At 41.2% G+C, this 12,531-nt stretch overlaps 1 protein-coding gene and 1 pseudogene across 1 annotated transcript; both read left to right on the forward strand.

The window, feature by feature from the left end:
• The first annotated feature begins 6,447 nt into the window (after nt 1–6,447).
• Nucleotides 6,448–7,343, forward strand: LOC127226820 (60S ribosomal protein L6-like; annotated as a pseudogene).
• A 2,317-nt stretch (nt 7,344–9,660) lies between these two features.
• LOC127226856 (resistin-like gamma) lies at nt 9,661–11,366 on the forward strand. Its single transcript, XM_051190970.1, has 4 exons — nt 9,661–9,733; nt 9,901–10,049; nt 10,499–10,579; nt 11,092–11,366. Exons 2-4 carry the CDS (start codon nt 9,914–9,916, stop codon nt 11,217–11,219), a joined length of 345 nt encoding a protein of 114 aa, XP_051046927.1. The 5' UTR covers nt 9,661–9,733; nt 9,901–9,913; the 3' UTR covers nt 11,220–11,366.
• The last annotated feature ends 1,165 nt before the right edge of the window (nt 11,367–12,531 follow it).

Raw genomic sequence — 12,531 nt, forward strand, 5'->3', positions numbered from 1 at the left:
AGTTAAGTCCTTGTGGAGGAGCTCAAGATGGAACACCTTCCTTTCATAAGCTAAGGGCACTGAGATGCTTTAAAGTTATGTATGTTTTATATCATGATATTAATATTAATATGAGACCTTAGTGGTAAATGATAAAGGAATAGTTAGAGGTGAATAATAAGGTGTTTGTATATCAAGTTGACATGGAGAAATTGTCCTGGTTGGGTTTTGTCAATCGACACAAGCTAGAGATATATTCAGGTGGAGCTGTGGCTCTCCCTTTGAATGGGGATTCCTTATTGCTTAAATGATAATGTATTTTACTTATTTAAACTCTGTGCAGCCCAACCTCTCAGGCCACATTTTTTTTTTTTTTGAATTAGACTTTCTTACTTGGTTCCCAGCATTTGTTTTATACTTATTTTGCCCCAGGGTCTGCGCAGTTCCAAATATTCCACCCCCACCCTTGGTTTTTGGTTTATCAGGACATGGTTTCTCTGTGTAACAGTCCAGGCTGTCTTGGAAGTCACTTTGGAGACCAAAATGGCCTTGAACTTACAGAGATTTGCCTGCCTTTGCCTCCTGAGTGCTGGGATTATGGGCCTGTGCCACCACGGCCCGGCTCCAAATTTCTTCTATTGTCCTCCTGATACTAGTGGCAGACTTAGAAGTTGATCTGCAATTTTAAAAAGTAAATAAAAATCTTTCCCTTCAAACCTATAATGGCTCCCTCTTTTATGGTAACTCTCTCTCCTTCTCCCTCTCTCTCTCTCCTCTCATCTACTCCTCCCCTGCCACAATCTCCCTAGTCCCACATGCTTTCCTCTCCTCCCCTTCTCTTTCTCCTAGCAATTAGAGGTTTGAAGAGAAAACTGACTTCAGAGAACTGTCCAGAGACCAGATGACCCCAACCAACAGTCTGAGCAACAGTGGAAAGGCTACCATAAATGCCCTTCCCTGATAATGAGATTGATGACTAACTTATCCACCATCATAGAGCCCTCATCTAGTAGCTGATGGAAACAGAAGCAAACACCCACAGCTAAACAGAGAGCCAAACTGGAATCCAGATGCAGAGAGGAAGGACAGATAAGAAAATGTGGCTACAGAAACCCACAGAGACAGCTGACCTGAACAAGGGGGAGCTAACAGGCCCCCAGACTGATAGCTGAAAAACCAGCATTGGACTGACTCAGACCCCTTGAACATGGGTCTCAGTTAGAAGGACTGAGCAGTCTAAGCGACCTCTGACAGTGGAACCAGGATGTATCCCTGGTGCACAGAAGGACTTGGGAGCACATTCCCCATGAAGGGATACTCCCTTAACCTAGAGGCAGGAGGGAGGGCCTAGTCCCTACTCCAAATGACTTGACAGATTTTTTGATCCCTCCTGGACAGCATCACCCTCCCTGTGGAGTGGGGGGGAGGAGATAGGATGGGAGGGGGACATGGGAGGGAGAGAGAGAGGAAGGGAGGGAGGGAAGGGAGGGAAAGAGAACTGGTATAAATATGTAAAATAAGAAAAAATTCTTTTCAAAAGCAAGCATTGTTGTTGGCCACCAGTTTTTCTGTATTTTGAACAACTTATTGCTCAGTCCTCAGATCCGAGTACTAGGCTTCCAGGCCACACTTCACAAAGAAGTCAGTTTCCATGCCAACAAACAGTGCCATCCCCCCAAACAATGTGGGTTTGCTTACATATAACGTATCAATTATTGATGAAATAGTGGAGTGGATGAGAACTGAGAAAGTGAACAAAAAATGTAGCTGTCTGGAATAGGGAATTAAGACATTATGGAGGCTTGTGCCAAACTTGGTGTCAACAGGGAATGCTGGGATCATATCCCAGGTGTCTCAGTTCACATCAGCCATCATCAATAAGAAATGGTGTCTAGGTGTCCTTTATTTTACACCTGAAATTCTAAACCCCAGAGCAGAAGTACAGCAAAGGAAAACATAAGTCTTGAGAGCGAAGCCAGCTCCTAGAGACTAATGCTGGTGCACAATATCCAGGTTGGTGCAAGTGAGAGTAGAAAATGGCCATTCTGTTTGAAAACTCTGCCATAAAACTTCATGACTGGCTCTTTTCTAGGGTTTAGCATGCAAAAGAAAGAATAATAATTATGGAGTCTGACTGCAGAGGAATCAGCATGTAATACCCATGATGAGTATGGTTAGAGTTGTACTATGAAAACATGAGCATTTGTCAGAATTCATTTTCTTTTTTTTTTTTCCAGAATTCATTTTCTTAATTCCTATAAGTTTCTGCTTAGTTTTATAATAAATATCAATTTTGAAGCAGGAGAGAAGGGAGTCAACATCCATCACCTTACACCTGCTTTAGGAACAACTTTTTTTTTTATTTTACATGTCCATCCCAGTTCCTTCTCCCTCCCTCCCTCTCACTTACCCTCTCTGCCCCCTCACAAGCACCCTGACCACCTTCCCCTCCCATCCCCCCACCCCAATTCCACATGTAGGGCAATGTCATTCATGTGAGGTCATATAAATCTGTCAAGTCATTTGAAGTAGGGACTAGGACTTCTCTCCTGTCTCTAGGTTAAGGGAGTATCCCTCCATGGGGGATGTGTCCTCAAGGTCCTTTTTGCACCAGGAATACATCCTGGTTCCACTCTCTGAGGTCCCTTAGCCTGCTCAGTCCTTCTGGCTGAGACCCATATTCAGGGAGGCCTGAGTCAGTTAGGGACAACTTTTTGAGGACAATAAAACCTTTGAATCTGAACAAGAGTAGCCTTCATGGTCTCAAGCAATCCTGTATCTAAAAATGAGTCCATTTGCTGTTTATTCTTATATTTGTATTTCATAAAAATGTTTTATAGCTTATGTGACTTCCTTCTGTTATGGTCAATGCCCAAATGAAATGGAAATCATACTGACTGAAATGGGTAACAAACATGTTTGAATTCCCTTCCTGTACTTCATTTAGCTGCAGAGAACTTAGACACCTTCATACAAAGGAGAATGCAGTGGAATGGAAAGACCTTGGTTCTAGTACCAGCTCCCAATGTACAAGATGCTCATCTGTCACTTTAGGTAAGCCCAGTTTTCGCCTCAGTCTTGGTTTAGTAATTGTTTTGGGGTGGTATCAAATTAGATCAGGTCCAAGGACTTTTCAAGCTATAATGCTCTGATGTTGATGCCAGGCTGAAATCTGAAACACAGAGACGGCTTAGGATACTGCAAGCGAAGTTAATGCCTATTTCTGTGGGAGTTTGGATGCCATGATGTCAGCAGAAGCATGAATGCTGAAGCCTGGAATAGGACTAGAGGTAATTCACGTTGCATTATGACAAGGACTAGATACACTTTTCCCATGTTCAGATAATTGAGTGACCATTGATTCAATGTGTATGCATTAAGTTGTTTGAAAGTTCTAATCTGTCCTAATGTTGAGGCTATGACATTCTTATTTTTTACTGTTTGTTTATAGTGATAGCATGAAAAATATATTTAAAATGTTTTATAATTTCTCGTTCTTTCATGTTTATTACATTTAATATATTCAGTTGAGAGACCCAGTCCCCCAAAGAGTTCCAGGTCTTAGCAAACCTACAGCAGTAATTCACAACACAGCACAGAGTCAGAGTTCAGGCCCCCTGAGTCAGTGGGATATGGATGTCCCCGACCTTGGCCCTAGTTCAAGAAAAACTGCAAACATCCCTTCCCGGGAAAAGGGTCAATTAGGCACAAGACTTACAAACTGCCCATGTCCTTTTGCTGACATAAGATAAAAACTGTGTAACTTCCTTAAATCCCCAAATAGCCAGTTTACTCAGATACCACTACCCTGAGTTTATCCAGTCCCAAGCCTGAATCATGAACCTTTAACTTTCCTTGACTCCCTTTGCCTTCCTCTGTAAAAGTCTCAACTCCCTATCACCCAGGATCTCTCCTACTCTATGGCAGCATCAGACTGACTAAGAGGCCGTAGTAGTTAACTCTTAAGAAAGACTCTTTGCTTTTGCATTGGATCTGGTCCTGGTCTCTCGGGGGTCTAGACTTTGGGCCCAACATAATAACTATGCCCTCATATATAATCTCCCAAGTTGCATTTTCACATGTTTTATGGACAGTGTCTATGGTTAAGCACTGGGCTACTATGCTGCAGCAACTATCCTTGTTCTCAGGAGCTTCACAAGGAGGCTTAGTTTCTGTGATACAGCATCTATTTAAAAAGTAATTTTTTTCTCTAAGCAAGTTTTAAAAGACAGGTTGAGTTATACCATATCCATTTGACAAAAGAATAGCAACAGTTCCTTCTTTAGGCCTATGCTTTTCCCAGCTGCAAGTTCTTGTCCTGGCTTAAAGTGAAACTCTAAAAGATATGAACTCTCTCCTGCAGTGTTGGTTGAATGCACCATAATGTGCCATTATTGCTCAGTCAACACATGCCTGGCATTCAGTACCCTAGCAAGTAGGATCCATTGCTTAATAGAGTATTCATGACTTTTCCCCAGAAGCCTGTGTAGCAATTTCCCATACTAACAGAAAGGAGGGAGCTTCCACCTCAACCTAAGCTTTATGTCTTTATGTTCTGTAACCATAACTTGTGTAGTCTTCAGTAAAGGGTATTACTGTAGGAAATTAAGGCCTACCAGGCCTAGAGAACCAACCTGGAGTCTAATAGTCTATGGTTCTGATTCTGTCCGGGCAATGAGGAGGGATCACAAGATCCTGCCTGAGACCCTAGCAACAGGAGCTGTTAGAGGTCCTGTTGTTGCCTAGCCAATGAGCAGAGACCACACAATGTCAACTGATCAAAACACCCGGGTGCTAGGATAGTATATAAGCTTGTATTATTTGCTAAATAAATGAGTCTGTTGTTTTTCCTTTCACCTGACTCCCAATGACTTCATGCCTTCTTACCCCCTCCTCACTGTGGGAGCCCTGAGGATCAGCAACATCTAGTGCCCGGAACTAGCATAGATTTTGAGCTCATCTTGTCAGAGTCCCTTTTTTTTTCATTGTAATAATTTGGGGGTTTTGTCCAGAAAAGTTTCTAGTGCCTCCCTCTCCTCACTTGTGGTGCTGGACGACATCTCCAAAACAGTGAGAAGACCCCAGTATGTTGTGTGCTCTCAGTCCCTTCATCAGGTAAATGTTGGGACCCCCATTTCTCTACTTATTTCGTGCTGCCTGTCCTGTTTATCTGCCTGTCTGGTTAGGAAGGCACACATTTTTTTTTCTGCATTTGTTCACCTGGCAAACCCCCAGGAGGTGGAACCGAGGCTAGACCTAAAAAACCACAGAAGTCATGGAGTAAGCACAAAACATAGAGATCTAACACAATTTCCCACCCCTATTGACAGCTGATCGCCTGCTATCCCCTCAAAGGGATGCTGGCACATAGTGTAGGGTGAGCTGTTATCTGTGTGAGTGCCTGGCTCACTTCAGCAGTGAGAAGGGAAGTGTGTGGCCTGAAACAAGGGCCTGAGGCTGGGGCTAACCTGGTCAGGGGTTGCTTTGAGCCTGAGGAAGCATGGTGAGTGTGAACTTGACAGGGCTGCTAGGGCAGCTTTGCACAGCTTCACACTGCTGCTGCTAGTGTATGCCTTGGCTACTTGGGCTGACCTTCATTGGGTGCTGGTAGTCAGGATAGGTAAGACCTTCATTGGCAGGCCAACCTAAGACAGGCATAGTCCAGTTACTGAGCTCTTCTGATGTGGGGTCAACAAGGCCTGAGCAAAGAACTCTGGCTCCTGCTGAGTGCCCATATAATAAATGAAAAAGGGTAGATATGTAGGAAGGTAAGGCCTACCAGGCCTAAAGAGCCAACCTGGAGTCTGAAAGTCATTGTCAATGATCCTGATCTTGCCCAGCCAAGGAGGGGCAATCAGGAGATCCTGCCTCAGGCCCTAGCAATATGAGCTGTCAGAGGTCTTGATGGTGCCTAGCCAATGAAGGGCAAATATACAATGTCAACAGATCAGAACACCTGGGTGCTGGAAGAGTATATAATCTTGTATCCATTGCTAAATAAACAAGTCTTCTGTTTTTCTCTTGATGTGACTCCCTAGGTCCCTTTTCTTCACTTTGTGCCTTTACCCCACCTCCCTGGAAGGAGCCCTTAGGATCAGCATCTTACTGTCTTGTTTTTCCTTACAAATACCAGAAGGCAATACTCTTTGTGAGGATAGAGACTCAGAGATTTCTCTGGCCAACAACTTATAGGCACATTTCCCACCTCTGGATTCCTTTTTAATATATATGAAGTGTCCTTTTGACCCAATATATGACACCTTCTTTAGTCAAGTTATTTACCTATTGTTTTAATAACCCATATATATATTTAAAATTAACCCATGCCCAGAAGGGTTGTAAGTTAGACAGAAGAGCTGTTTTTCTTGATTGTCTCTGTCAATTTCTGTATACCACTTTTATTAAATGACTACTCCAATTTTTTGTGGGTGTCTATACATGGAACTGAGCTATATAAGAACTTGGATTATGGTCTTTCCCACCTTGCGAGATGGCGGTGAAAAAGCCGAGAAGCCTGATAAAAAAGAGAAAAACCCTTCAGCCGAGAAGGCTGGTGGGGATGCCGCAGGTGCTCCTGTGCTGCTGCAGCCACAAAGGGTGACCCTAAGGTTAAAAAGCCCAAGAACGGGGAGCCGCATTGCAGCTGGAGCCCTGTCCTCGTAAGAGGAATTGGCAGGTATTCCCGATCTGCCATGTATTCCAGAAAGGCCCTGTACAAAAGAAAATACGCAGCTGCAAAAACTAAGGTTGAAAAGAAGAATAAGGAGAAGGTCCTTTCTACTGTCACCAAACTGGTTGGTGGTGACAAGAATGGTAATAGCCGGGTGGTTATGCTTCGAAAAATGCCCCGTATTACCCTACTGAAGATGTTCCCCAGAAACTGCTGAGCCATGGCAGAAAGTCAGCATGTGAGAAAGCTGCGGGCCGGCATTACTCCCAGGACTGTCCTGATCATCCTCACCGGGCACCACAGACGGAAGAGGGTAGTTTTCCTGAAGCAGCTGGGCAGCAGATTGCTACTTGAGACGGGACCTCTTGCCCTCAACAGAGTTCCTCTGTGAAGAACACAGCAGAAATTTGTCATCGCCACGTCTACAAAAGTTGATATCAGCCAAGTTAAAATCCTCAAACACTTGACTGATTCTTACTTCAAGAAGCAGCTGTGCAATCCCAAGCACCAGGAGGGTGAGATCTTCGACACAGAGAAGGAGAAATATGAGATTACAGAGCCGTGCTAGGCTGATCAGAAAACCATGCACTTGCAGCTTCTGCCAAAGATCAAAATTGTTCCTCAGCTTCAGGGCTACCTGCGGTCTCAGTTCTCTCTCACAAACGGGATGTATCCTCACAAAGGGGTTTTCTAAACTGCTATCAACCTAATTAAACAGCGTCATATGTTAAAATAAAAAAAAAGAAAGAAAAGAAAAGAACAACTTTGATTATGGATTCACCTGTTATTCACTTGAATGGAAATATTTATATTATGGCTATAGCAATGTCCACATAGGTGAAGGTATATTTAATTTCCTTGCTGGAAGGTATAAAACTTACACAGTCTATCTGCCACCTCCTCATGGAAAAACCAGCTTATGCTTGTGTCCCATGCACTATTGCCATTCTCACTGGGGTACTAGGATACACCGCTGTTTGTCACGCCTTATGAGATTCTTAGTTTGTTTAAAAGCTTCTTGATTCTTTTCAGACAAATCCTATATCACACCACTCTGTATTCCAAATGGAATCTTCCAATAGCCCAAGTGCTCCAGTATACCTGTGGCCTTTTACATTTACAGGCACAGGATACTGATGGATTAAAAGAATAACTTTTGCAGATATCATATGTGTCTTACAGGACCATACAGTTTCAATAGCAAATCCACAAATTCATAATTTGGAAAGAGGTTTCCAGGTGCCTTCAATTGCAGACACCCTTGGCCACCCTGTCAAAAGAGCATTCCTCAGCATGGGATGCAATGGGAACTACTTGTAGCCCTTCTGCTTTCACTCATTTTAGTCCTTGATTGGGCTTTAACGCCTTGAAAAACAAACAAACAAACAAACAAAAAAAAAAAAAAAAACCCAAGCTCAGTATTTGGGCCTTTATCAGTTGCCCCATCAGAGACTTGGGACATTTGTTTTTAAATAAGCTGAACATGATTCATCATTTGTTTTGTCATTTCCTCATCTCCTAAATGATTTAGCATGTTTAAAAACTCAGTTTATTTACTGATCTAGAATCATGTAGTTCTGCTAGAGCTTGTCCAATTTCTCATACATTCCATCCAACCAAAGGACTTATAAAAAGCCACTAGTGCCCAATTAACAGTCCTGATGAATTCCTGATGAATTCAATTTTTTTGAGTTTAGTATTTTTTTAACTGAATTAGGCATTGACTAGCACTTCTGTAATCTTTTTGTTTGTTTATTATTTTCATGGAAATTTCTTTTCCTTATTACCTGGCTCTTCCTATAAATTTCAAGTGTTTGATACTGGGAAGGGATATTTAGCACAAAACTAACTTGTACTCGTTCTCTTGCATCCTGCCAGCTAGAAGAACTGGCCACCCCATTTCTCTATGTCATTCTGTCTTTTACCAACTTTACCCCCAAACCAGAGGCAGAACATAATAGCCATATATTACTTTCCCTCTGTAATTTCTCCCTTACACAAGCAAATTATCACCGATTAGGAAACTTGACAGTAGATGCACCTTTTATTGCAGAGAATAATGGTCTGACAACATCACTACAGCTTGTCAATACTCTTTGCTTAATTGTTATTCTCAAGAACCATGACATTTGGTCTAAATCTTTAACCTATCTCATAGCACCTCTGGATTAATATAGCAGACCCCATATATCAAGCTCCACTTGGAGTTTTTCCTACAGACGTCTTACCCAGACTTTCCTTCTGGGAAGAAAACTCAGCCTTGATTGCATATTTTACCACCCAAAGCAAAGCCCCTTCCTATTGCTGATGAAGCAAGAGGTATGCTTACACCATGTGGGAAAAAGTCTCAGCACCCACTGTAGAGTATGCAGCCACTCTTTCCTGACAACTTTGATTTTCTGTTGTTCCTATTGTGTTGTATGTATTTAAGATACAGAACATTCTCTCTCTCTCTCAATATACATATATATGTGTGTGTGTGTATATATACATATATGTATATATATAAGTTTACATAATTTATATATGTATAAGATTATATATATATATATATATATATATATATATATATATATATATTTTACTCTCCCTCTGGTGTGTATGTGTGTGTGTGTGTGTGTGTGTGTGTATGCATTAATTTCAGTTGTTTGTACAACTTGAATGCAGTGCCATCATGATGAAAAGCTCACACCAGAATTTATTGCAATTCTTTGACTCTGCATCTACAAAGCTTTCTCCTAGTTTTTCCAGGAAGCTCCACGGGGCCAAGATTTACCACTTGGCAATTCAGTAGGTCAGAATCAACCCATAACTTTGTGTTGTTGGGTTAATCTTGTAAGTTTCAGCTTTTCCAGATAAGTGAAGAGTGTTTAGTTGCCCACTATCATAAACCTCAATCTTCTACTTTAGCCAAGTGTCTTAACTCACATAAAATTGCTTTGCAAGACACCAGGCTGTCAATCATAGTGAAAGCTTCCAAGTCACTGGGATGTGCTTGTATATATTAAGGGTGGCCAGTCAGCAATCCACAGTGTGTTAAAGCATCTCAGCTGGTCAGGCCCTGGAATTATTCCTGAGCTTCTGGTAAGTCAGTCAGCTCTGTGGGAACCCTCTCTGCTTCTCTAAATGACCATTACAGTTCCAAGCTGGGCACTTCTGATGCTACTGTCCTACTATATCCAGAATATTTCTTCCCCTCACAGCCATGTCAGAGCTCAGTGATATTATCTTCTTTGCCTTTTTTCTTCCAGCCCTAGGATATTGATGTTCAACAGGATGAAGACTACCACTTGCTCTCTTCTCATCATCATCTCCCTTCTTCAACTGATGGTCACAGTGAATACTGAGGATACTGTGGACTCTTTCACAAAGAAGCTCAAGGATCTTCTCAGCTATCAAAGTATGAGATGAGTAGAAGAAACCATAGCCCAATCCTTGATTATGCTGACAGTTAAGACCTCAGCCTCTGTTCAGCCCACTTCATCCCTGCCTTCCTAACCAGGGCTTTGTTCGGTATTCTACCCTTTGAACTCACAGTCAAAAACTCAGTGTTTTTGATGAGGATGAGGAAAAGAAGTCTAGGTCCTGAATTTATGAACACATTATGAAACAGTTATAATATTGTGGTTTTAGTTAGTTCTTTTTTTTTTTTTTTTTTTTTTTTTTAGTCAATTTATGTGGTAAGTGTACTCTACTTTTACTATTATTTGTTCACAAATGAGGAAATATATCTTTAGATTTTGTGAGTGTACTTCTTTTGGAAACAATCACATGCCCAAGATAGGAGAGGATTAAAAATGAAATTATGAGAAAACTCATGGATAATATCACTTTTTCCCTTTTATTCAGATGGCCGTCCCTCCCCTGTGACTAAAACTCTTTCCTGCACTAGTGTCAAGGCTATGGGCACTCTAGCTTCATGTCCTAATGGTGAGTATAAACTCAGGAGAATCTGGGAATAATCTGTCCACCCTATCGGTTCCCTAATATCACCTTCTCTTTACTCAGATTTGTATTGCTATGGAGTTGAGTTACAGTTCCAGGTAGCTAGACATTCCTTCCTGGTTTTCAGTTAAATTTAGGATGATACTGAAGGACCCTGTGTACCCATTGATCTTCCAATCATTTTTTCCTTTATGTCCACATGTGATGTTACATCTGAATTTCAATTGTGTGGTCATGAATCGACCCCCTTCTCTATCCCATTCTCTTTCCTTGTATTGGAGGAACCAGCACAGAGGGGATTTGCCATCAAATGAAAGACAGTGAAACTCCAAGTATTTTAAATGATGTTTTTTCTTGAGGATAACTCTAAAAATGGATTTAGTTTTATGCCCCACAAAATGTACATTATGCATGAGTTTCCTAGGGAGAACAGTTAGAGATTCTCCACATCTTATGGTCCTAGGACTCTGATGTCTTTCTCTCACACAACAATGCAGGAATGACTGTTACTGGTTGTTCTTGTGGCTTTGCTTGTGGATCTTGGAATGTCCAGAATGACAATGTTTGCCACTGCCTGTGTCCAGTCATAGACTGGACTGCTGCCCGCTGCTGCAAACTGGCCTGAAAATGAGGACCTGAAAATCCAGTTTTGAAATGATGATTATAAAGAAATTGTCATCCCATCCTGGAAATCTGATTCACTGTGCCTGTGGTGAATTCATATTACACAGTAACCCTGCTTTTTAAGCAATAAAGGCAGATTTGTACTCATCTTTCTTTGTGTCTTCAATGTTATTAACCCGGGTTTGTGGTGTCTGTTGCAAGACAACAGTTTTACTACCTCAATGGTTACATCTCCCTGTATTTGAGATGGGTGATCAAGAAAGATTTGAAATGAATGGGAACTCTCCTATTCTTCCATTTTATTAAAAGGTAAAGGATATTGGAAGGTAATAAATACAAAGAAACGGAATTGCATGCTTTTGTGGGAACAGACACCTGCAGCATGAGATTTGGAAGACTGCAAAGTGTGGGCAGACAGCGGAAATGTAAAATAACTGTGTACTAACTTTTCACCATGTATGTGTACTACTTCCAGTTCGAGTTTCTATGATGGCTGTAAGGTGACTTCTTTCCCATTCACCTGTCTCACACATGTAAAAAAAAAAAAAAAAAAAAAAAAAAAAAAACAAACACCATATTCCTCACCTGTCACTGTGAATGACAATACTGCATCTTACTGGGGCATTAGAAATGTACAGAATTCCAAAGCAAAAGGGAATTTAAGTTATTGATCACAATATGAAGAAAGTAAGCAAGTGAATGGGTATTAAGTGCTCTGCAAGACTGGGAGCTTCCAACAGTGAACCTTCACAGGAGTATATAATTTATGTGTCAACTTTAGATGACCAAAATAATTATAAGCAGTAAATAGTTGTGTGATTACTGAAAACTAAAAGATATTTAAATAAATTGACTACAACTAGAAAATTGACTACAACTAGAAAAAAAATCTTTTCTATCCATCTTAACTATGGCAGTAGGTTTCTCAAATCTAAAAATCATAAAGAACCCATTTTTTAAATATATAAAAACTCACAAAAATAGATAGATATGCTAGTGTATAGTAACAATCCATTAGTTGAAGAGACATTGATTGGCATATTCCTTGGACTTACTGCCTAACCAGAGTAACTGAACTGGAAAGATTCGGGCAAAGTGAGAGAATAAGGAGGGCAGAACATGAGGAAAATCCCAATAATTAACTGCAGTCTGCCAACATATATACAGGTGTACACACAGACACACAGACAGACAGACAGACACACACACACACACACACACACACACACACACACATTGAAGAGGGGAAGATGGGGTTAAGGTCCTTAGTGCAAATGTAGAAGGAGCTATTTCCTTAGAGGTAGTTAAGTCCT

Source organism: Phodopus roborovskii, unplaced genomic scaffold (assembly GCF_943737965.1).
Source record: "Phodopus roborovskii unplaced genomic scaffold, PHOROB, whole genome shotgun sequence".
Lineage (NCBI taxonomy): Eukaryota > Metazoa > Chordata > Mammalia > Rodentia > Cricetidae > Phodopus > Phodopus roborovskii.

Coding starts and splice junctions, on each gene's coding strand:
- LOC127226856 (XM_051190970.1), top strand. CDS start 9,914: ATGTTCAACAGGATGAAGACTACCACTTGCTCTCTTCTCATCATCATC. Junction 10,050..10,498: donor GGATCTTCTCAGCTATCAAA/GTATGAGATGAG, acceptor CCTTTTATTCAG/ATGGCCGTCCCTCCCCTGTG. Junction 10,580..11,091: donor TCTAGCTTCATGTCCTAATG/GTGAGTATAAAC, acceptor ACAACAATGCAG/GAATGACTGTTACTGGTTGT.